A 26,604-nucleotide genomic window follows, 5' to 3' on the forward strand; every position below is an offset into this window, starting at 1 on the left:
GGAGCCAGGTATAGTGACCACATCTCTAGTCTAGACTTGGGAGACTTGAGACAGGAGGATCTCAAGTTCGAGGAGAGCCTCAGCAATTTAGTGAGGCACTAGGCAACTTATCAAGACCCTGTCTCAAAATAAATAAATAAATAAATAAATAAAGGCAGGCATGTAGCTCAGTGGTACAGCCTCTCTGGTTTCAATCCCAATACAAAAACAAAACAAAACCACCATGGATGTGAGCCAAGGAGCAATGGAAGTCATTCCCACTTTTGATTTAAGAAACGCCAAGTATCAAAAGTATTGCAACTTCTGTAAAAGGATCAGTACAACTTAGTATCCGAATATTCATTAACCACAAACACATTCTTAAAATGGTTGTCTGCATAATACCTCAGACAAAAATGTATGCAATCATAAAGTTATCTGGTTGAAAGGTAATAGACTGCTCTTATTTCATAAATGCACTGGCCCAGAAATCAAAGTTTGGGTCAAAAATAAAATTGACATTCAAATTAAAACTATATAATACATGGTGATTGGGTTTACATGTCATTCCTGAAGCTTATTTACTCCTGAATATTTGTGAAATTCTATTTCAAATACTCCATTATGTCTACACATCCACAGAAATTCTTGCTGTTGAAGGTCCAGCTCACGAATATCACCAAAGTTAGCAGTATAGTTCACACTAGATGCCAATAATTTAGCTCTTGAAAACTGCAGAAGAGGTATAATCGAGATGTTTTGGGATGCACAGGCATTTTAGGCTACATAGCAAGAAGCCTGGAGTTAGGCAGCAGGTTTGTTTAGTTAACTCAGTCAAGGGACTCAAGGATGCATTAATGACCAGGTCAGCAAGCCCTACCTTTGGTCTTTCATCCTCAAAGCCTCAGTGATGAGGGCCAGCTCCATGGTGCCAAGATGGCTGCAGCACTTACATTCCCCTGCACACACTGATGCCCAGCAAGTAAGAGAAGACATTATGCCACATCTATTTCTTTTGGGAGTTGAAGGGACAAAATCTTTTCCATAAACACCCTCCCCCACCTGCTTTCACCATGAAAACTTCTCATTGGCCAGAAGTGTGTCACATGGTCACACTTAAACCAATCTCTGCAAGAGAAAAGGGATTGCTGTGATTGGTTTAGACCTCTGCATCTCTGCATACTTATTGACTTCACCTTAGAGCTTTGGAAATAAAATTTCAAAGCCTGGCATCAGTGTTGTTAAAAGTTCCTCAACTGTTACAAATGTATCCCCTGGGGAGTCCTACTGTGGGACATCTCTTCAGATGCAGGAAAGACAAACATCTGAACTATACTGGAGCTCTGCTGCTGGGCGTGGCAGCACATGCCAGCTACCTAGTAGGCTGAGGCAGGAGGATGATCTGAATTTAGGAGTTCCAGGACAGCCCGGGCAACACAGACACCCTGTCAAAAATAAAATAAAATAAAAATAACAAAGATAAAAACTGACGGACAGGGATGGGTCAGGGATACAAATGATTACATTGCCAGCTGGATGCACACTGCTATAGCTAAGAGAAAGGATCACCCTAGGTCAGTCACCCACTAGGTGACATATAATGAGAAGTGAAAAGACTTGCTTTAAGAGATTTAATGGCTATCTTAATTCCCTGATCCCTGATGAAAACTGAAAAGTGAGGAAAACACCTTATAAATTTCAGTTCCTGAGTAACTTCCTCTCTGAAGGAGAGAAAGTTTTTCTAACATTGTGCCTCTTCCTAGGAAGAAGTAATGGCATGTGTCTCCTCTAATTCACAACAGCTTTATCCCAGTACCCATAAAGCTGCAATTTGCTTGTCTGCTGCTCTGCCATCCTCCAATATACCATCATGGAGGTCAGTGATAATATATGTATTCTAATTTGTGTGTCTAGGACACTCAATAAATATTTATTGCATGAATGAATGGAGGACCAGAAAAAACAGATGAGAAACACACCTAATGTCAATAGTAAATATTCACCCAGCACTTACATGCCAGTCACTATATGAAACCATGCACACCAATACTTAAACAACCCTACCAGGTAAGAGCCATTATATTAATTTAAAACATAACAAAAGAGCATCACAGATTAATCGCTTGTACAATGTGACAAGCTAGGACACTATTCTCTGTGAGAATAGATTAGGGAGCTCACCACATACTTTACCTTTAGGCCCCAGAAGGCAAAGACTGCTCCACCAGTGCTAAAGATAGGGACCTCTCTAGTGGAGCCTAACCCTGAGGAGGACTGCAGGGGGTGCTGCCATTGGCTAATGTTTAGCTTTTAGATCCCTGGAGGCTTTTCATTTCTTGGACTTTGGAGGAGGGTGGGGCAGAGAAAGAGGCCATGCTCAATGACATAAGTGTGGAAATGGAAAACACCCCAAAGGCTTGAGCCTAGAGTAGAACTCTTTAAGGGCAAGAAAAAATCGCAACATTAATACTTCAGTCAAGATTTATACGTGACATGCAATTACCTATGTGTCAAATCTCCTCCTGCCATTTGGGAGGAACACGACCATCTACTTTCCTCATCTAATAAAGCACAATCTAGAGAGGAATCTTGGTTCCAGTTCTGGCTTCTGTGCTATATGACCTTAGTACAGGTCATTATTTGGCCATCTTCCCCCCCATGGTCATTCCTCTCAGAGGAGGGAATAAAGATCCCAGCCTTTATTCTGGCTAGTGGAACCATCACTCACTCAGCTCCTTATACCAGGAAGCCACTGAGTTTTATGGATTCTATTTTATAAATCTGCAATCTGTTCATTAATTAAATATTTATTGTGTGCTAGGAGTATACAATGATGAACTGGATGAGATACATCCCACCCCCAGCTTCAAGGAGCTTACCATCTTAATGAGGGGTTCTTGCAAATGAACAACCCATTCTACAGCAGAGCAGTAAATGCAAGAAAAGGGTAAGTACAGTGCTGGGAGGGAACACTGGAGGGGTATGACTCCTTCTGGGAAGCCTGAGGGATTTTCTTAAGATATGAACAGAGTAGTATGGGAAAGAAAAGTGGCAGTTCACAAGGACTGCAGAGATTAGCCTATATGCTGGTCTCCAGCCCCGTCTTAATCCAACTACACTGCCCAGTGTCTTTCCAGTACTGAAAATGAAACAGTCCAGCATCATCCTTCCTTTCTCTGGAGGTCTTTCCTTCATCTTGTATTTACTTAGCACTTCATCTGTGCAGGTACCGCGTTAACAGCGGTCTCGATAGTGCTTCCAGTCTGAAGGGAGTTTTTCATCTACTGAAGGAAGGCCTTGAGGGAGCAATTCCGGAGTGCTGGAAGCTGACACATAAGATGTTAACGACCCTTTAAGGACCCATCTGCCTCGCCGTCCACTGCTCGCTCCGTCACTTGGGGGCTCCGTGCCTGCCACCTGCTTGTCCTCTCGGAAGGATGACCAAGTGTTCTATTCACTGCCCGGAATGTCCTCCTCCCCTCGCCCAAGGCCACAGCCTGTCTCCAGCCAACTCCAGCACAGCGTCCTTCTCGCGTGGCCACACTCATCGGCGCGCAGCTCTGCCAAGGGGGCTGACGCGCGCGCGCGCGGCTGGGCAGCTCCTGGGGGCAGACGCCATCCAGCCTCCCCGCAGCCTGGTGCCCACCCCAGACCGGCTCTCTCCCTAAGCGCCCCCCACGCCCCGGCAGGACAGCTTGCGTCCGGGGTGACGACCCCGCGTGCACGTGGGCGCAGCCTGGAGGCCGCAGGGACCCTTTCTCATGGGGTCGAGAGGGGCCGTTCTGCCGGAAGATCTCGGCCAGGGGGTCGCGCTCGCCGCCTGCACCCCTTGGGGAGCCCCAGCGGGGACAGGCGGGGGCGCGCCCGGGGGGAAACGCGCGTGCCCGGCGTCTCCCAGGTCCCTGCAGTGGCGCGGGGTGGCCGGAGGAGGGGCCGAGGGCGGGGCGGCTGCAGCCTCCGCCATTCCCGGCCCCCCCCGGCCGCGGAGCGCCGCCTCCCCGCCCGCCCTTCCCCACCGCGCGCGCTCCGCCCGCCCCGGAGCCTCGCCCTCCGCCACGATGAGCAAATGAGCGCAAGCGAGGGCATGAAATTTAAATTCCACTCTGGGGAGAAAGTGCTGTGCTTCGAGCCTGACCCCACCAAGGCGCGAGTGCTGTACGATGCCAAGGTGCCGCCGCGGAGGGCCAGGGAGGAGGAGCGGGTCGGGGACCCTGGCTATGGGAGGCAGGGGCAGGGGCGGGGGCGGTCAGCGGCGCGGAGCCGGGGGAGCGGCGGGTCTCCCCGGCCTGCGCGGAGAGGCGTGGGCAGCAGGGGGCGCTCGTGGGGTGCCGCGCGCTGTAGTCCGGGCGGGGGGCCCAAGATGCTTCCGCTTCCGCTTCCTGCAGCGCTGTACACGGCTCTCACGGTCGCGAGGCCCGGGTGGCAGTTTGAGCCTACGGTGCCCACTTGGGCCGCATGTATAGATGTGCTGTCGCCTAGTCTCTGCTCTTGCGATAAGTTTTTTTCTCATCCTTTGCGGTCCAGCACCGCCTGGGCTCCTTGGGGCCACCCTAGCCGCCTGACCCAGGTCTTATTCCTTAGGTCCAAAGCGCTGGCTGCCAACTCTTAACCTCGTTGCCCTGGGACCTCTAGTCGGGTTTAGGGTCTATCCCTCCCATAGGCCGAGACCCCATTCTGAGGGCATGATTGATCCCAGTGTCTTGGACCCTCAGGCCCCTACAGCATTGACATTCTCAATCCCTGAAGGATTTGCGTGGGTGTCAACATGTACGGGCGGAATTGTGTCTTGAACCCATCCCCCTAAATCTTTGGGGTCCTGGCCACATCTTTTAGTTTCTCTGGTCTGGGCGGTGGGCTGGAGTAGGCACTGAAGTCCTGTATCCCTAACGAAAGTGTATTTCGGCGGTTTGGGGACTAGGGCTGTCCCGATCCTTTGAGCCACCAAAACGAAGAGACAGGGGAGGCCCGGGTGCAGCCTGAGGTGCAGCCTGGGGTGCGACTTTTAGCAAGGCTTAGGCGGTGCCCTCAGTGAGGACATTTCAAGGTCTCTATCTGTTTTGGGTTTCTAAGTCCCTTTACTAAGCCTCTTCCCACCCCGCCCAAGAGTCTCAAAGGGGGACACGCCCCCTTGTTGCCCCAGGTGTTCCTTCCTGGGATGTAACTGGGAGGGGTGTCGAAGTCTGACAGCCCATCAGGGAATTGGATGCAGCAGAGCTAGGGAGACTACAACTCCCAGAGGTCTCAGGGCTGCAATTCTCTTCTGTGGTCTGGACTCTCATTAGTGACAAATCAGCCGGCCAATGGCTTCAGAAACTTCACCCTGTCTCAAACTCGGAGACCAATCACGGAGTGCTTGGACGGATGTTTCCTATTTTGAGGCATCCACTCAGGAAAAAAAATGGTATTGAAAGGAAAAATGTTTCAACCCAGCTCTCGGTCTAAAAAAGGAGAGAATGCTTTCTTTTCTTTTAAAAAGGGATTATGATCTAGTTTTCCTGATCTAACTAATAATTCTCTGTGTGTTTTGCCATTCGTGGGCAATATTTCCTGGTTTCAGATTGTCGATGTTATTGTTGGGAAAGACGAAAAAGGCAGAAAGATCCCAGAATATCTGATTCATTTTAATGGTTGGAACAGAAGGTGAGTGCTTGTTAAACCATACTGAATATCGATTGTTTTTATAGCATAAGAACATCGCAAACTTCTTTTAAGTTTTAGAAACACTTGTAGAAAAGTTTCATTTCCTGTTTCTGCTTTGTTCTCAAAGCTTGCCTGTTCTGAGGAATGATTACTTTTAAGTTCAATACATTTTAATTCCCTCTGAGTGATTCTGGAAACCCCAGTTATTTCTGGATTTGAATGTTACTTTTTTCAGTTAATTTGCATTCTTTTGTGATTTTCAAGTTTCTATATAGTTTTCTAAAATGTCAATAATTCTGGGGCACTTCTGTTCCTTTAAGGTTTTTTTAGTGTTTCTTTTATATCAAAATAAAATGCTGAATTTTCCAACCTCTTTTTTTTTTCTGTTGTTCAATTAGCTGGGATAGATGGGCAGCCGAAGATCATGTGCTTCGTGATACAGATGAAAATCGTAGATTACAGCGTAAATTGGCAAGAAAAGCTGTAGCTCGCCTGTAAGAATACACAAATCGTGACATAAATGTTTTTCAATGCATATTTCCTTAAGTTTTGAATTTTATGGTTTAAAAGTAATACAAATGTTTATTAAGTAATTTTACATATTTTAATTATAAGTGTTTCTGAAGTGATCACCATTTATATTCTAAAGTTCAGTTTTTGAGATATTTAAGAATAATCAATGTTAAAATTTATTTCAATTATGTTCACCTTTTTTTTTTTTTTTTTCAGGAGAAGCACAGGAAGAAAGAAGAAGCGCTGTAGGTTGCCCGGTGTTGACTCTGTCTTAAAAAGTCTCCCTGTTGAAGAAAAAGATGAAAATGGTGAAAATTGTGAGTGACTGGACTCCTTTTTTTTTGGCAAAAAGAACTTTTACCTAGTCTTTTTTATACTTCAGGACTAACTGAGGGGAATATTCACTGAAATTATAGACAGGAAAATTTTGGAAAAATTTGGAAACAAAAATTTGAAAATTTTTAGGTGGTCTCCAACTTAGAATTTTTTGATTTTTATGCTGGTATGAAAGCACCCCCATGTAAACATTCTGCTTTTCAATTTCAGAACCATGTTTTAAAAATTACATGATATACTTAACGCATTTATTAAAATAAGCTTTGTGTTAAATGAGTTTGCCCAATTTATGCTAAGGTAACTATTCAGAGCGCATTTAAAGTAGTCTGCTGTGATATTTGGTAGTTTTGGTGTATTCAATGCATTTGTAATTTAGGACGTTTTCAACTTTTGATGGACATAACCCCATCATAAGTTGAGGAGCGTCTCTATGATATGTACCTCTTTTTTTGTTGACAATGAAAGTGGCATCAACATGATAAGTCAGCAAATCACTGAGACTTATCAGAGTCATACTCTTGACCACTGCCTTTTTGGCCAGTGAACCCCACACAGCTCCTTTCCCATGGTTCATTCTCTTCTCAGTACCTCCAGCATTTATGAATCCAACAAAGAACCATTGAATCCTAGCTGACAAAGCACTTTCAGGTCATTAGCTTGTGTGATTTTTGCATCTGTTGAAGTTGATGTTATATTTATCAAAATAAATTTCAGAAAGGCACAGTATTTGTGTTCAGCATTTAAAATATATGCAGGACTGCAAATCATCATTCTTGGTAGGATGCACACTATACCTATAGATTTGTAAGCATAACAATAGGAAAAATATATAATAAAAGTTTGTCTGATGTTTTTTTTTTCACTTAGTCATAAGCAGTTCCTCTGATGACAGTGGTGAAGAAAAGGATGAAGAAATAAGTGAAGGAAGTGATAGTGAAGAAAAGACTGAAGTGGTAAAAAAGTTCTTGTCATAAAAACTTTGGCTTTAGTATATATTTTAGTGGTAAAATTTCATAGTAAAATTCTGTACTTATGAATGATTTTATAAAGATATATTTTAAACCAAAATAATAAAATTTGCTTGACATTTTAAGAAAAGTGATCCTTATTTACAGTCACTATGTGAGCCTCTCAGTGACTCTTTATACCTATGGAGTGTTTCTATAAATTATCTCTTTTTCCCCAATAAAATTGTGAGCTGCATTTTGTAATGATGAATTTTTTAATGGAGCACAACAGAGTTTGGGCTCTTCTGCCTGCTTGCAAAGTTACCATAACCCCAGTGGTAAACTTAAAGGAAGAATAAACAAAATAAGCATTTGCAACATAGTTAACATCCTAGAACAAGTTAACTTGTGGACTTTAGCATACTTAGAACTGGGACAAAATGTGAATGTTGAGGATACACTGGTACTTTTTTATAGTGGTCTCTCATCTACTATCCTATTTTTGGTACAGACTCTGCTCCTATTTTAATTAATTAAAAATGGAATTGTGATGTTTCAGAAAGAAGAACTAGAGCTGCAAACAAAAAAAGAAATGGAAGAAAGGACAATAACTATAGACATCCCCGAAGTTCTGAAGAAGCAGCTTGAAGATGATTGTTACTATATTAACAGGAGGAAACGGGTAAGTGGGGAGAATATGTGAAACACAGAGTTATTAGTGTGCTTTCATTTAACTGTATTTTGCAATCACAGTATCCAACAATTGAGAAGCTTGGAGGAATGAACTTTTACATTTTTGGTTTTATACTGAGTTAGGTTTTAAAGGTTATGTACTCTTAGAGGCTCCCAGAATTGTTCTAATTTGACACTAAGATTGAGAATCACTGCTTACATCTACTCCAAAAAGCAACAGTGTAATCAACATGAGGACATGATAAAAAAAAATCACAGAACTTCAGTACATATTTATTTTAAAAGTTTTATCTAAGCAGAATTGACTTCACTTGATTGATTGATTGATTGATTGTGGTGCTGGGGATTGAACCCATAGCCTTCTGCATGTGAGGGAAGCACTCTACCAGCCAAGCTATAGCTCCAGCCCAACTTTCCTTTATTTTTGAGTTAAAAAGTGAAAGAGGTACAACCACCCTTTCTTGGAATATATTGTTTATTATTATCGTATACATACATCAGATGTTTTTAATTTTGTTAACAGTTAGTGAAACTTCCATGCCAGACCAACATCATAACTATTTTGGAATCCTATGTGAAGCATTTTGCTATTAATGCAGCCTTTTCTGCCAATGAGAGGCCTCGTCACCATCATGCTATGGTACACGCCAATATGAATGTGCATTATGTCCCAGCAGAAAAAAAGTGAGTACTGGCATGTTTGGCATCTCATGATTCTCATTGTGTGTTAGAAAAGCTGTTCCCATTTAGACCAGGGAATTCCTTTCTCTGTTCAGTAATTTTGAATTTATTTAATATATAATTTAATGATTTATTACTAACTCTTTGAATAACCATAGCCAAATATTGTTACGTTTGTGAATTCTTTGAGAACTGTCTTTGCACATCTGGTCTAGATGTATTGAGAGTGCACCACCTTGTCACTAAGACTGGTATTTTAAGTGGTATCATGCAGGCAATAACTTACTTTTTTTTCCTTGAGAAACACCAGAATGGGCAATGTGAGTTTGAACAAAGCTTGTTTCTAAACAGGTCTTTATTCTAGTCAAAGTAGTCATCCTCATATCCCACCCTGCCTACCCAACATGACTGGAGCAGAGTCGGAGAGGTAGAGTGTCAGAGTTGAAGCAGGGGTTGGGAGTCTGGTGGGTTCTGTCCAGTTGACAACTCTTAGTAGCACAGGATTCTGGATCTCCACAAGTAACATTGGACTTATTTGTGTTAAATAGGTATGTAGTAGTTGCTGACGTACTTTCTGCACTTTATAGTATGAATCTATGTCCCTATTTTAACATTAATTATTAACATCCATAGATTCATTTCCTTCTTTATAGGTGTAGGTGTAATATATAATGTTTAAGTTTAAACCTCTTCTATATTAAGAATGTACAACTTTGTTGTGAAAATTTAGAGAGTATCTGTTTCATTATCGCATCTCTTATCTTTTCTTTTTCTCCTCCCAGTGTGGACCTTTGTAAGGAGATGGTGGATGGATTAAGAATAACCTTTGATTATACTCTCCCACTGGTTTTGCTCTACCCATATGAACAAGCTCAGTATAAAAAGGTGACTTCGTCTAAATTTTTTCTTCCAATTAAGGAAAGTGCCACAAACACTAATAGGTAAGTTAGATAACTTGCACTTTCACCCTCAGATGTCAGCATTAACATATTAAAATCCTTCTTGGAAGAGTCCAGTCTGATGCTGTGGGGGCCAGTGTGTTTGGAGGAAGGGAACAATTGAAAAGTTCCCATACTGGTAATTTCTTTTTTCCTAGGTAAGCTAAAATTGTTCTTTACTTTCTCATGGCTCCAGAAGATTTTTCCCCAAGTGAAGATTTCAGTGTAGAGAATTTAGGTGGGATTATGAGCAGCTGGCCCATCTTTCAGAAGACGGTGGGGGCTAGAGTGAAGAGAGCACAGACGAAGAAGGGTGGAAAGGGTGGGCTTGATCTGAGCTCCCTCACTTGCTGTATGTCACTTGGGAATATTCCTTCTGAGCCTGTCGTGTTTGTCTCTGTAAATGGAATGGACATCTGTCTCTCTGGTAGTATTAAATAAGCAAATTTCAGCCCTTAGTAAAAGTTAGTTTCCTTAGTGGTCTGCTATGTAACCATTTTTCTTCCCTCAATAAACAAGCATGCTTCATTCTCTGTTATTTGGAGGGGGGACTCCCTAACTTAAAATCTTCTCTTAATCTGTGTAATGCTAGGCTACTCTCTCTCACTCCTTCCTTTTTGAGAGGGTGACCTGCTCTCAAGACTTTCATTTATCCATCTCTCTTAACCCCTTACCACCTGCTTTAATCTATTAGTACCCAACTAATAACTTCCTACAAGGGCATTAATAATTTCCCACTTGCCACAGGTTGGATTTTGCATCAACCACTTTTTCCCACCCTTCCTTTGTCCCTTGGTCTTCATGGCTCCTGCCTTTCCCAATTCTCTCTGCCTCTCTACCATGCCTTTTGGTGGCTTTTCTCTTTTCTCCTTTCCCCCCATGTCAGTTTCACCCTAGCTGAGAGGTCTTTGAGACTCACTGGGCACCTGTATTGATGTTCCCACACCTGGAGATTTCTAGTGTCCAGGGTGTACTCTCTCTGATGCTTGTAACTTTTTCAAATCCTGCTGTTAGTTACATTTTGATGAGGTGATACCATATTATTCTTGTCTAGACTAGGGTTTCTCAGTCTCAGCCCCACTGATGTTTTGAACAGGATCTTTGAGGTGGGGACTGTCCTGTGCAGTGTACAATCTTTAGCAGCATCCCTGGTCTCCCCTCACTAGACAGCAGTAGCTCGCCTTCTCTCAGTTGTGTTAACCAAAACTGTCTCCATATATTGCCAGCTGTCCCTTATAAGGGCAAAATTGTTCCCATAATAGAGCCACCAGTCTCAGAAAATATAAAAGGAGCATCACAATCTTTATAATATCAGCATGCCTTGAAAAGTTATGGAGAGGATTCAAATGACTTCATCTGTTGAATAACTCTTTGAGAAAGTATGTATTTTGTTATACTTGGAGGCATAGATATAGAGCCCTACTGGTTTGGGGAGTGGGCTTCCTGTTCTGGCTTTAGGAGGTCCTTTAAGAAGCTGTGGGGTTCTGCAGAGTGACGGCATGTGACATGGTAGCTGTGTGTGACATTCTCTCTTTATTGCCTAGGAGCCAGGAAGAGCTCTCTCCAAGCCCACCTTTGTTGAATCCATCTACACCACAGTCCACAGAGAGTCAGCCTACCACTGGTGAACCAGCCACCCCCAAGAGGCGCAAAGCTGAGCCAGAAGCACTGCAGTCTCTGAGGCGATCCACACGCCATAGCACCAACTGTGACAGGCTATCTGAGAGTAGCGCTTCACCTCAGCCCAAGCGAAGGCAGCAGGACACATCCTCCAGCATGCCCAAATTATTCCTGCACCTGGAAAAGAGTAAGTTCCATCCTGGGAGCTCCAGGCTGGGGAGAGCTGTCACTTCCTTTGTGCTCAGTCTGGGCCAGGCCACACACTTAAATTCCCGTGTGTATGGACAGTTTATGTGTTTCCCAGACTATGGTCTGAATTCTATTAGGCCACCTACTTTCCAGAAGGGTAAACCAAGCCATAAAAAGACAAAGTACTTGTGGCATAGGTGGCATAGTGCAACTTTGTGTCCTAAGCTTTCCTTTTTCACTGTCACTCTCTACCACTTCTTGGGAACAAATTGCATTGTTGGAATTCTATGTTTTGTATAATCCTAATGATATATTCAAAATGAGCAGTTCTAGTGGATTGTTTTGATTTTTTTCTTATCTTAAAAACCTACCTTTAAAAAAATCCTTTTGAGAGCTAGAGTTGTGGCTCAGTGATAGAGCACTTGCCTAGCATGTGTGGGGCACTGGGTTCAATTCTCAGCACCACATGTAAATAAATAAAATAGAGGTCCATTGACAACTAAAAAGATATTTAAAAAATCTTTTTGAGGGCTGGGGTTGTGGCTCAGAGCTAGAGTGTTTGCCTAGTATGCGTGAGGTACTGGGTTCCATCCTCAGCACCACGTAAAAATAAAACAAAGGTATTGTGTCCACTCACAACTAAAAAAAAATGTTTAAAAAAAATCCTTTTGAATGTTAAGAAAAATCAGATGCTATGCTTTGTCAGGTTTATTGAGATTATAATCCACATACCATACAATTTACCCATTTTAAGTGGTTTTTAGTATATTCAGACTTATTAAATCATCACCAAAATCAGTTCCAAACATTTTTACTACCACATAAAAGATATCCCATATGCATTAGCAGTCACTTCTCATGTGGCCCTCCCCATATCCTTGGCAACCATTAATCTATCTCTATAGATTTTCCTATAGAAAATGACTTCATTTTATATAAATAGAATCATATACTATGTATGTAGGTGATTATTAAGTATTGATTGGAGATTGGGGAAGTTTAGCTGGGAAAAGTAAAAGACAAACCCGTTTAAAAAAATACTAAAACATGAAGGGCTAGCTTTTTCTTTTTCTTGGCATTATACATTTATTTATTTGGGGTGGGTACTGGGGATTGAACTCAGGGACACTCAACCACTGAGCCACATTCCCAGCCCTATTTTTATATTTTATTTAGAGACAGGATCTCACTGAGTTCTTAGTGCCTCGCTGATTGCTGAGACTGGCTTTGAACTTGCAATCCTCCTGCCTCAGCCTCCCGAGCCACTGGGGACATTATTTATTTATTGAGGCAAAATTCACATGTAAGATTAACCATTTTAAAGTAAATGGGACCTGGAACAGGCCCAGCGGCCCGCCGGCATGGTAGACACGTCACCCCAATTGTAAAAGGGCAGAGCAGAGCCTCTGCCCGCACCCGGAATAGGCCCAGCGGCCCACCGGCGTGGTAGACATGTCACCCCAATTGGAGTAGGGGCAGAGCAGAGCCGCTGCCCGCGCCCACAAGGTAGGCAGACCTGCGACTGACCGGCAGATCAGGCCCAGCGGCCCGCCGGCGGGGTAGACACATCACCCCAATTGGAGTAGGGGCAGAGCAGAGCCGCCGCCCGTGCCCGCAAGGTAGGCAGACCTGCGACCAACCGGCGGGACAGGCCCAGTGGCCCGCCGGCATTGTAGTCACGTCACCCCAATTGGAGTAGGGGCAGAGCAGAGCCGCCGCCCGCACCCGGAACAGGCCCAGCGACCCGCCGGCGTGGTAGTCACGTCACCCCAATTGGAGTAGGGGCATAGCACAGCCACCGCCCGCACCCGGAACAGGCCCAACGACCCACCGGCGTGGTAGACACGTCACCCCAATTGGAGGAAGGGCAGAGCAGAGCCGCCGCCCGTGCCTGCAAGGTAGGCAGACCTGCGACCGACCGGCAGAACAGGCCCAGAGGCCCGCCATCGTGGTAGAAAGATCACCCCAATTGGAGGAGGAGCACAGCCGCCACCCGCCCCTGCAAGGGAGATTTTTCAACTATACAAGAGCAATATAAATATATAGGGGGAAAATTCAATAACACAACAGTTTCACCAAGCAGAAAGAAATGCGAGCAGTATGAAAAGACAAGGAAAGAAAGGACCACAAGCAATGCAGGTCAACTCAACTTTAGAAGAGGTAATATCTGCAGCAGATGGAATGTCAGATAAAGAATTCAGGATATACATGCTTCAGATGATCTGGAGTCTCAAGGAAGACATTAGACAGCAAAATCAGACAATGAAAGATCACTTCGACAATGAATTACATGAACAAATCCAAGAAGCAAAAGATCAACTATACAGGGAGATAGAGGTTATAAAAAACAAACAAACAGAAATCCTAGAAATGCAGGAAGCAATAAACCAACTTAAAAACTCAATTGAGAATACTACCAGCAGAGTAGAACACTTAGAAGATAGAACATCAGACAATGAAGACAAAGTATTTCAACTTGAAAAGAACATATACAGCTCAGCAAGACTGTTAAGAAACCATGAGCAGAACATCCAAGAAATATGGGATAATATAAAGAGACCAAACTTAAGAGTCATTGGGATACAGGAAGGTATAGAGGTCCAAACCAAAGGAATGAGCAAGCTATTCAATGAAATAATACGAGAAAACTTACCAGACTTGAAGAATGAGACAGAATCCCAAATCCTAGAAGCCTACAGGACGCTGAATGTGCAAAATCATAAGAGATCCACACATGGACACATTATAATGAAGATGCCCAACATACAGAATAAGGAGAGAATTTTAAAAGCTACAAGAGAAAGGAAGCGGATTACATTTAGGGGTAAACCAATCAGGATAACAGCTGATCTTTCAACACAGACTCTGAAAGCTAGAAGATCCTGGAATAACATATTTCAAACACTAAAAGAAAATGGGTTCCAACCAAGAATTGTGTATCCAGCGAAATTAAGCTTCAGGATGGAAGATGAAATTAAAACCTTCTACGATAAACAAAAGTTAAAAGAATTTGCAGCTAGAAAACCATCTCTTCAAAACATCCTCGGCAAAACATTACAGGAAGAGGAAATGGAAAATAACAATGAAAACCAACAGTGGGAGGTAGCACAGTAAAGGGGGGAAAATAATCAAAGAGGAAAACAAACCATGTTTAGTAACATAAATAAACAAATATGGCTGGAAGAACAACCCATATCTCAATAACAACCTTAAATGTTAATGGCTTAAACTCACCAATTAAGAGACACAGGCTAGTAGAATGGATCACAAAACAAGACCCAACAATATGCTGCCTACAGGAGACGCATTTGATAGGAAAAGACATACATAGACTGAAGGTGAAAGGTTGGGAAAAATCATATCACTCATGATCTTCGGAAACAAGCAGGAGTGTCCATACTCATATCAAATAAAATAGATTTCAAGCCAAAGTTAATGAAAAGGGATAAAGAGGGATACTACATACTGCTCAAGGGAACCATATACCAACAAGACATAACAATCATAAATATATATGCCCCAAACAATGGTGCAGCTATGTTCATCAAACAAACTCTTCTCAAATTCAAGAGTCTAATAGACCACCATACAATAATCATGGGAGACTTCAACACACCTCTCTAACCACTGGACAGATCTTCCAAACAAAAGTTGAATAAGGAAACTATAGAACTCAATAACATAATTAATAACCTAGACTTAATTGACATATATAGAATATACCACCCAACATCAAGCAGTTACACTTTTTTCTCAGCAGCACATGGATCCTTCTCAAAAATAGATCATATATTATGTCACAGGGCAACTCTTAGACAATATAAAGGAGTAGAGATAATACCATGCATCTTATCTGATCATAATGGAATGAAACTGAAAATGAACGATAAAAGAAGGAAGGAAAAATCATGCATCACTTGGAGAATGAACAATAGGTTACTGAATGATCAATGGGTTATAGAAGACATCAAGGAGGAAATTAAAAAATTCTTAGAGATAAATGAAAACACAGACACAACATATCGGAATCTATGGGACACATTGAAAGCAGTTCTAAGAGGAAAATTCATTGCCTGGAGTTCATTCCTTAAAAAAAAAAACCAACAAATAAATGATCTCATACTTCATCTCAAAATCCTAGAAAAAGAAGAGCAAAACAACAGCAAAAGAAGTAGAAGGCAAGAAATAATTAAAATCAGAGCTGAAATTAATGAAATTGAAACAAAAGAAACAATTGAAAAAAATTGACAAAACTAAAAGTTGGTTCTTTGAAAAAATAAATAAAATCGACAGACCCTTAGCCATGCTAACGAACAGAAGAAGAGAGAGAACTCAAATTACTAGCATACGGGATGAAAAAGGCAATATCACAACAGACACTTCAGAAATACAGAAGATAATCAGAAATTATTTTGAATCCTTATACTCCAATAGAATAGAAGATAGTGAAGGCATCGATAAATTTCTTAAGTCATATGATCTGCCCAGATTGAGTCAGGAGGATATAGACTACCTAAACAGACCAATATCAATTGAGGAAATAGAAGAAACCATCAAGGGACTACCAACTAAGAAAAGCCCAGGACGGGATGGGTATACAGCAGAGTTTTACAAAACCTTTAAAGAGGAACTAATACCAATACTTTTAAAGATATTTCAGGAAATAGAAAAGAGGGAGAACTTCCAAATTCATTCTACGAGGCCAACATCACCCTGATTCCTAAACCAGACAAAGACACTTCAAAGAAAGAAAACTACAGACCAATATCTCTAATGAACCTAGATGCAAAAATCCTCAATAAAATTCTGGCGAATCGGATACAAAAACATATCAAAAAAATTGTGCACCATGATCAAGTAGGATTCATCCCTGGGATGCAAGGCTGGTTCAATATACGGAAATCAATAAATGTTATTCACCACATCAATAGACTTAAAAATAAGAACCTTATGATCATCTCGATAGATGCGGAAAAAGCATTCGACAAAGTACAGCATCCCTTTATGTTCAAAACTCTAGAAAAACTAGGGATAACAGGAACATACCTCAATATTGTAAAAGCAATCTATGCTAAGCCTCAGGCTAGCATCATTCTGAATGGAGAAAAACCTGAAGGCATTCCCTCTAAAATCTGGAACAAGAGAGGGATGCCCTCTCTCTCCACTTCTGTTCAACATAGTTCTCGAAACACTGGCCAGAGCAATTAGACAGACGAAAGAAATTAAAGGCATAAAAATAGGAAAAGAAGAACTTAAATTATCACTATTTGCAGATGATATGATTCTATACCTAGCAGACCCAAAAGGCTCTACAAAGAAACTATTAGAGCTAATAAATGAATTCAGCAAAGTGGCAGGATATAAAATCAACACGCATAAATCAAAGGCATTCCTGTATATCAGCGACAAATCCTCTGAAATGGAAATGAGGACAACCACTCCATTCACAATATCTTCAAAAAAAATAAAATACTTGGGAATCAACCTAACAAAAGAGGTAAAAGACTTATACAATGAAAACTACAGAACCCTAAAGAGAGAAATAGAAGAAGATCTTAGAAGATGGAAAAATATACCCTGTTCATGGATAGGCAGAACTAACATCATCAAAATGGCGATATTACCAAAAGTTCTCTATAGGTTTAATGCAATGCCAATCAAAAGCCCAACGGCATTTCTTGTAGAAATAGAGAAAGCAATCATGAAATTCATATGGAAAAATAAAAGACCCAGAATAGCAAAAACAATGCTAAGCAGGAAGTGTGAATCAGGCGGTATAGCGATACCAGACTTCAAACTATACTACAGAGCAATAGTAACAAAAACAGCATGGTACTGGTACCAAAACAGGCGGGTGGACCAATGGTACAGAATAGAGGACACAGAAACCAATCCACAAAACTACAACTATCTTATATTTGATAAAGGGGCTAAAAGCATGCAATGGAGGAAGGATAGCGTCTTCAACAAATGGTGCTGGGAAAACTGGAAATCCATATGCAACAAAATGAAACTGAATCCCTTTCTCTCGCCATGCACAAAAGTGAATTCAAAATGGATCAAGGAGCTTGATATCAAATCAGAGACACGCCGTCTGATAGAAGAAAAAGTTGGCTACGATCTACATTCGGTGGGGTCGGGCTCCAAATTCCTGAATAGGACACCCATAGCACAAAAGTTAATAACTAGAATCATCAAATGCGACTTACTCAAACTAAAAACTTTTTTCTCAGCAAAAGAAACAATAAGAGAGGTAAATAGGGAGTCTACACCCTGGGAACAAATCTTTACTCCTCACACTTCAGATAGAGCCCTAATATCCAGAGTATACAAAGAACTCAAAAAATTAGACAATAAGAGAACAAACAACCCAATCAACAAATGGGCCAAGGACCTGAACAGACACTTCTCAGAGGAGGACATACAGTCAATCAACAAGTACATGAAAAAATGCTCACCATCTCTAGCTGTCAGAGAAATGCAAATCAAAACCACCCTAAGATATCATCTCACTCCAGTAAGATTGGCAGCCATTATGAAGTCAAACAACAACAAGTGCTGGCGAGGATGTGGGGAAAAGGGTACACTTGTACATTGCTGGTGGGACTGCAGATTGGTGCAGCCAATTTGGAAAGCAATATGGAGATTTCTTGGAAAGCTGGGAATGGAGCCACCATTTGACCCAGCTATTCCCCTTCTTGGTCTATTCCCTAAAGACCTAAAAAGAGCATGCTACAGGGACACTGCTACATCGATGTTCATAGCAGCACAATTCACAATAGCAAGACTGTGGAACCAACCTAGATGCCCTTCAATAGACGAATGGATAAAAAAAATGTGGCATTTATACACAATGGAGTATTACTCTGCATTAAAAAATGACAAAATCATAGAATTTGCAGGGAAATGGATGGCATTAGAGCAGATTCTGCTAAGTGAAGCTAGCCAATCCCTAAAAAACAAATGCCAAATGTCTTCTTTGATATAAGGAGAATAACTAAGATCAGAGTAGGGACGAAGAGCAGGAGAAGAAGATTAACATTAAACAGGGATGAGAGGTGGGAGGGAAAGGGAGAGAGAAGGGAAATTGCATGGAAATGGAAGGAGACCCTCAGGGTTATACAAAAGTACATACAAGAGGAAGTGAGGGGAAAGGGAAAAATAATACAAGGGGGAGAAATGAATGACAGTAGAGGGGGCAGAGAGAGAAGAGGGGAGGGGGGATAGTAGAGGATAGGAAAGGCGGCAGAACACAACAGACACTAGTATGGCAATATGTAAATCAATGGATGTGTAACTGATGTGATTCTGCAATCTGTATACGGGGTAAAAATGGGAGTTCATAACCCACTTGAATCAAAGTGTGAAATATGATATATCAAGAACTATGTAATGTTTTGAACAACCAACAATAAAAATTAAAAAAAAATAAAGTAAATGGCTCAGTGATATCATATTTTTTAACAAGTTTATGGAGATAAACCCTGTATGCCCCACAATTCACCCATTTGAAGTGTACAGTTCAGTGGTTTTTAGTTTCATAGAGTTGTGCACCCATCTGAATCCGAAACATTTTTAGCACCCTCAAAAGAAACCCTGTACCCATTAGCATTCACTCCCCATTTCCTCCTTTTGCAAGCTCCTTTCAACCCTAGTCTACTTTCTCTCTATGGATTTGCTTGTCCTGTAACTTTCATGGACATGGAATCATATGATATGTGGCCCTTTGTGATGGGTTCCTTTCTCTTAGCATGTTTTCAAGATTTTTCCACACTCTAGCATGTATTATTACTTTATTCTTTTTTTTAACCAAATAATTTTCTACTGCTATCTTTTACAAGAGAAAAGCCTTATTGTTCTAGAGAACTGACTAGATTTTTGTTCTGCTGTTTATAAGTCTTAATGATATTGTTTAATTCAATTCCTGTGTAACTTATAAGCAAATATCTTTTTCTTTTGAAGAGACACCAGTTCATAGCAGATCATCTTCCCCCATTCCTCTAACTCCTAGTAAGGAAGGGAGTGCTGTGTTTGCTGGCTTTGAGGGGAGAAGAACTAATGAGATAAATGAGGTAAAGAGTTAGTATTTGATGTTTATCTCCAGTGATTCTTTCACCATTTGTGATTGTTTGAATCCTAGGGTCCTGAAGCATTTTGCTGCTATTACTGTAAATATTAACAAAAGTGTTTGCAGAATTATTCTTAACAGTGTGCTTTTGGTTTCAAAATAGAGAATATTGTTAGGATTCCAACCCTAAAAGATATCATCTTTTATCTTAGATAAGTACAATTATTGAAACACTAATATTTTCATTCTGTAGAATAGGCATCAGCATACTTTTTGTGGTACGGGCCAGAAAGTAAATCTTTTAGGCTTTGTGGACCACATGGTGTCTGTTAAAACTAGCCAGGTCCAAAAATAGCCACAGGCAACATGTAAATAGAATGGGTGCTCTGTGTTCCAGTAAAACTTTATTTATGAACACTGAAAATGGAATAGCATATGATTTTCATATGCTGCAGAGTATTGTCTTTTTGTATCTTTTCAATCATTTAAAAATATGGAGTCCATTTTTAGCTTATGGGCAGTATAGAAGCTGGCAGAATGTTTGGCCAGATGTAAGCAGCACATTGTCATTTGCTGACCCCTACTTTAGACATCTGAATTTCCTACATTATTAACAGTAATACTAATATTCATCCATTTGAAAGCATGTCGTATGCCAACATTGTGACACATAATTGAACCTATTACCTTAAATTCCTGAAAACAGCCCTTGCTACCACATATCATTTGATATATGAAAAATTTTCTTTTTGAAACCTTTTTTTAGTGTCACTTAGGAGATGTAGCTAGTAAGCATTTCAAGGGTTCAGAAGAAGTCTTAGTTCTTGGGATATCCCTTGACTCTCCCTTAGGTTGGGATTTCCTTATTTCTTTGGGGTAGATAGGTTTGCTCAGAGGAACATGGCTTTAGTAGTCAAAGTGCATCTGATGCTGGAAACTGGGGCCAGTAAACTACCTCTGTAAAGAGTTAGACTGTAAATATTTTCAGGGTTGAGAACAGTATGTTCTTCTTTGACACTATGAACTCTGCTGTTACAGTGTGAAAGCAAGAGATGATAAATAAATAAATGAGTGTGGCTTGTGTCCCCCAAATTCATTCATTCATAGATGCTGGAAGTATACATTTGATTTTTTTTTTTTTTTTGGTACATAAGCCTTGGACTAGATTTAACATGGGCTATAGTTGGCCGACCCTGATGTACCCTTATTTATGTTATGGTAATTGTTGAGGATAGATTAATGAATTACTATTATAAGCATTCTCCAACACATTTTTTTTTCAGACAAGGAGGCACTGCAGGTTTTATTATTTAAAGGAAAACAGCATTTCTTTTAAAGGGCATCTAATATTTAGACAAGGACCATCATTCCCACTGTGGTCAGCTGTGCAATTCTGCCATCTAGTGGTCACAGGTACAGCTGCAGGCCATAGAAAAGAAGGATGATTTCTGGTAAATGAACTAAAGAGACCTTAGTGAATTCCCACCTCCTTAAGTGCCTCCATCATGGTATTTTAACTAGATTCCTTATCCTAATGTCTTATCGCTCACTTTTCTCCAATCAAAGTTTACATGTTGCAAAAGCCAAAGTGGTAACTCAGTAGAATAGGCTCAGGATGTCTGGTTTGCTGATGTATTTCCAGGGAAATTCATCAGAGTGTTTTGAAATACACCTCTTACTTTAACAAAAGCCGTTAAGTTCTGAAATTCACAGTAAAGGCAAGGAAACCATTTACCAGGTTGGAAGCCTATTTCTGGTTGATTCAAGGGGTTTGGAGATTCAAATTAGATTCCATAGTGAACTCAACTGCAAGAAATTAAGGAATTTTTAAACAATGGAAATATTGCTCAACACATGTTTTTAGTTTGTTTTTAAATGCTTCATTCTTTAACATTGTAAGATTTCCAATAAAGGAAAAAAGAACCAAGTGACCAAAACAGTTAAAGTTAGTATTAACTATTGAGAATTAAGAATGTTTCTTTAAATTTAAGTCATTATATCCTGCAATTTTGTTTATTTTTGTAAAGCTCTGTTTGTTTTGATGTAGTTGTATTTTTCCTTCTATATACAATTAACCATCATAAGATATATGTGATTAGAAATGTCTCCATGAGGAATAGTGAAAGCCTTCAACTCATGCTTTTTCCAGGTCCTCTCCTGGAAGCTTGTGCCTGACAATTACCCGCCAGGTGACCAGCCTCCACCACCCTCTTATATTTATGGGGCACAACATTTGTTGCGATTATTTGGTAAGATCCTGGTTTCTGCTCTCTTATTCCATTTTTCATTTGGCTTTGTTTTTAACACTTATTAATTCATGTCATTTTGTGGTTTGGGCTGCAAATATCTGACTAATGTGGATACTTACTTTCCATTTGGGGTTCTAAAAAATCATCTAAAGGTGACCGCTTCAAAGGAAAAGTATTAAATAAAGTTTAAATTTCACAAAAGTTGTACTTTTATATTGGTACCACTGTTCTAACTTTGTTCAATAAGAGCTTTTGTTTGATAATGTAGATGTTAATTTCATTTCCTAAAAGGAAAAAGAGAGATCCAGATGACCCCTGAGTGTTTCCTACACATTTATAGATTCTTCTAATTGTAAATGTTTGGCCCTTTTTTTAATGCAGTAAAACTTCCAGAAATCCTTGGAAAGATGTCCTTTTCTGAGAAGAATCTGAAGGCTTTACTGAAGCACTTTGATCTCTTTCTGAGGTATTTTTATTACTCTCTCAGAACTTACCTCTACTGCTGTATATGGGACTTATCTAAGCTTCTCTTCAGCACTTGTGGAAGGCAGCAGTGTGATGGTTTAAATAGTAGCAGTGTTACTTAAGTGATGTGGGTTCTAACCAAAATGGTAATACACAAGTGTTTTTGGTATTTGTTTTATTTTCCCCCTAATTTCTCCAGTTTCAGAGTCAAGAGTACTCATTTTACAGAGGTAAAGTATTTTTCTGTTACCAGAAGAATACAGTTGGACAAACTTGTAAATAGAAAATAAATTTGTAAAATAGAAGTGATTGAGATTGACGATAATTGACATTTTTTATTCAGGACTTTTCTTTGTTATATTAGCATCTATGGGTTTGATTTTGGCATTTAATTTAAAGTTAAGATAAATAATCCCTAGTCTGTGCCAGTATTCCTGAATTCCATCATTTTCTTATCTAATAGGACTGTTTGACCTGAGGATCTGCCTCCTATCTTCATCCCCCAGACTGTGACCCAGCTTCATTGTCCCCCTCTCCCATTCAGATGTCCTTACCTTGGTCTTTGGGACTAGCCTTCACCCTGTCTCACCTTGCTCAACCTTGCTACCTGACTTTATTTCTTTCTTCTCTTTAAGGATACTTCCTTCTAGGCAGGACCCACACAAATTTAGGATTTGCCAGAGTAAAGAGTGCCCCACCTACAGAAATCAGTCTCATGGTTTAAAAAGATACTTATCTTTAGGAATTAGGAATAAAGTATCCTGAGAGGAATTAGACTTTAAAACATTTTATTGGAAAGAAGTTTCAAAAATACCTTCTTCCCTCCCAACATCCCCCTCAAACAAATCCATAAATCTATGTGACATAAAACACTGAAATCAAATGCCAAGAAAATATGAAGAGACTGCTGCAGCTTATTGTATGGAAGCCTTCTAGTTTGAAGTATTCACCATACAAACCTACGTTTGTAGGACTTTACCTGGGCACAGTGGTACATGCCTATAATCCCAGTAGTTTGGAAGCCTGAGGCAGGAGGATTACAAGTTTGAGGCCAGCCACAGCAACTTAGGCCCTAAGCAAATTAGCGAGACACTGTCTCATAATAAATAATAAAAGAGCTGGGGATGTGGTTAATCGCCCCTGGGTTCAATCCCCAGTACCATAAATAAATAAATAAATAAATAAATAAATAATAAAGGTAGGAGTTTAGAAAATAACTTAGGAGGATTTACAAATAAATATAGATGAAGGTTTTAAAAATGTGTCTGAAGATATCAGTTAAAATCAGTGGACTCAGTAATGACTGCAAAAAAGTGTGCAATCATAGAAGAAAAAAGACCTGGCTGTCAAATGAATTTTGACTCAGTTTTTACTAAAAAAAGGTGTTGCATATTTTTAGAGATTTAAACATGTAGGAGCTTACTAGTGAGTATTTTGCAAACTTAAGAGTACTTTAACCCTTTATGGAAAATCAGTTGAAGTTTGAGTCAACATATTATCTATATGTCAAAGATTCTTGAATGACTGGCCACATTTTAACATCCATCTTCAGATAGTTTTAGGTCAGTCTTTTATGGGTTTTGATATTGCAGTTGGAACTGTGACACCTTTTGGCGTGGCAACTTAAGACACAAAATACAAAATTAGTTATTCAGATCAGTTTTCAAATAACTTCATTCATATACACAATGTGAATTTCTTAAGTGACATTGAGTTCATAATTTGTTCTTTTTTTATAGTTTGAAAAATAGGAAAATATTCTTCGAGGCTTCATAAAGTGTTTGTATAGTCAGACTGCCACCTAGTGGAGTTTAGATTTTAATTTAGGTACTTTTACACCCAGTGATGGTAAAAGGCTTCTGAAAAATAGTAAATCACATAGAAGCCAGATAAATGTGATGAAAGCAATCATTATGTATAAATGAAGATGGTAACAGTTTTTCTTCCTAATATCAAAAAAGTTGAAATATTATAGTGCATTGAAAGTTAATATTGTGTTTACTGATGCTCACTGAGATAATTTTTTTTCCTTTTTCCAGGTTTTTAGCAGAATACCATGATGACTTCTTCCCAGAATCTGCTTATGTTGCTGCCTGTGAGGCACACTACAGCACCAAGAACCCCAGGGCAATTTATTAAAGTTTTAATGGTTCTATAAGAACAGTTGCTCTGTCTGGCTTTGTATTCTGGGTTCCAGGTTAAGAACTGATGAGGTACTCAGCTTTCTTTACAGAGAGCACAAACACTGGGCCTACCCTGGAGGGCTCTGTGAGAGGCAGGCTCTGTTATTTGAGTTGCCCACATACTGTAGTTCTTTGAGTTGTTTGTTATAAATTACTTTCTAGGTGCCTGAACATGCTGTGATGTCACATTTGCTGCTGCACAGGCCATCTGTGATGGCAGGAAAAGAACAGTTGTGTTCATAAAGAAATGTTCATGAAAGCGTACATAGACGAAGTTGTTTTGGTAGATGTTGCAGTTTGTTGTTAGCAAGAACCACATTGTTTAGTTATTTGTTAGCATTAAACAAAATATTTTTGCAAACTATTTTCATTCTTGAGAGGAGGCTAAGCAACTCTGTTCAACGAATTGTAGTTTGTACTTAGAAAGTGCAAAATAGTCTCAAAAGTACTTTAGAGGGAATTGATATTGACGGCAAAAGAAAACTTGCAGCTATACATTTGCTTGTAACAGTTCCCTCTCTGTGAAACATTATTTTTGGTTATCTAAATATATCTAATGTGAAAACATTATTTTTGGTTATCTAAATAAAGCATTGCCTGTCTTGTTGGAGACTTTACAGCTATACTTTGTTGTGTAATGTTATGGTTCCATTTCTATAAAGTGTTATTTTTGGTGATCTAAATAAAGTGTCGCCTGTTTTGTTTGAAAGAATCAAGAGAGTTTTTGCTCTGGTCTTTTCCTTTTTATTGCATGGCAACAGTGAGCAAACTTCTTTAACTTGTAACTTTTTGATTTTGTTTTGTTTTACTTTTGTGCCTTTTCCCCCTTTCCTTCTTTGATTTTCCCTCACTTGGCTGCATGACTAGATGGTGGTTTCTAGAAGTTACAGTGGTTCTGTGCTGTCTTGTTGCTGGACTGTGGATCCATATGGGCTGGCACTAGTTTATCCTACTCCAAAATTTCCAGCAGATGGGCTCTGTAGTCATCCCTCTAATTTTCATTTTAGTCTCTCCCATACTCCCTTACCCCATATGTATAAAAAGTTCTAAATTGGTAGAATGGCATTCCATGCAGGCATTGACTGTCAAAACTCTCTTTTCATGTAGCTCAGCTTAATTGACCTTTACTTACAAAGATCATTGGTCATACACAACAAGGGCCACAAGAGTAATTTTGAATCTATAAATAGTTCCATCAAAGTGATTTGTTCTCTTTGACAAGTGAGAATCAGTACCTCTAAATCTGCAGAGTAGACATCCTCTTATATGCATTTAGTTGTTAAGTAAAATCATAGTTTTTGATGACGAATCTGGAGTAGTATTCAGGTTCATGACACATTTCATCTCCAGTTGGTTTATGTAATGCCTTCTTAAATCTGGTTCCTACACTGTGATCTGAAGTGCTTTTAAAAGTTTAATCAGTAATATTCAGGGCCTGGAAAAGAAAAGAAAAATATTTTCCCTTATAAGAATATAGTATTTTAAATGTCCTCAATGAAATGAGCACAAATTGTTATCTCAGAATACTTATATATATGTATACTCATATACATATATACTTGCAGTTTACAATTTAGTAATTTTCTAATAACAAAAAATTATTTTCTTCCCCCTAAGACATTTCTTAATTATAATGCCTCATATAGGTTGATTAGATGCAGTGTAGATAGATTTAAATAATTTTTTCTTCAAATTATTCATCATTCTATTGTATGTTACTAATAGTTCAAATCATTCCTTAGATAAAAAAAAATTTAAATGTCTAGATTATCCTTATAAAATTACAAATTACCTTTTCTTTGTTGATTTGTAAATTATTGTTTTACTGGCAAACCTTGCAATAATTATCACATTGCATCAACGTTTTCCTCTAAGTAATCATTTAAAAGTGTATTGGACTAAAATGATACTTCGATAACTTCTATATCAGACTAGATCTTTGTTAACAACATGGGAATTTAAACAAACACCTCAGCACAAATAGTTATATATATTTCTAAATTTATATTAGTGTAGACCAAAGAAGTCAAAAACATTTGTCAGTATTCAAAAGGTGCCACCTGTCATAGTATTATCAACTCTAAGCATTTGAGGAAGTTAATT

General features: G+C 39.7%; 1 protein-coding gene across 3 annotated transcripts; it reads left to right on the forward strand.

The window, feature by feature from the left end:
• Positions 1-4,009: 4,009 nt before the first annotated feature.
• On the forward strand, positions 4,010-25,213 carry Msl3 (MSL complex subunit 3). Of its 3 annotated transcripts, none has more exons than XM_027946527.1 (13): positions 4,010-4,147; positions 5,537-5,619; positions 6,018-6,113; positions 6,349-6,449; positions 7,336-7,421; positions 7,975-8,097; positions 8,632-8,792; positions 9,572-9,730; positions 11,272-11,534; positions 19,499-19,608; positions 21,754-21,853; positions 22,235-22,319; positions 24,358-25,213. In XM_027946527.1, the coding sequence occupies exons 1-13, from the start codon at positions 4,046-4,048 to the stop codon at positions 24,455-24,457; spliced, it is 1,569 nt and encodes a 522-aa protein (XP_027802328.1). In that variant the 5' UTR covers positions 4,010-4,045; the 3' UTR covers positions 24,458-25,213. The 3 variants fall into 3 exon arrangements, with proteins under 3 accessions (XP_027802328.1, XP_027802329.1, XP_027802330.1); XM_027946528.1 differs by having other exon boundaries at positions 7,336-7,418; XM_027946529.2 differs by lacking the exon at positions 4,010-4,147 and adding an exon at positions 4,386-5,380.
• The last annotated feature ends 1,391 nt before the right edge of the window (positions 25,214-26,604 follow it).

The sequence above is a fragment of the Marmota flaviventris genome, chromosome X (assembly GCF_047511675.1).
Source record: "Marmota flaviventris isolate mMarFla1 chromosome X, mMarFla1.hap1, whole genome shotgun sequence".
NCBI lineage: Eukaryota > Metazoa > Chordata > Mammalia > Rodentia > Sciuridae > Marmota > Marmota flaviventris.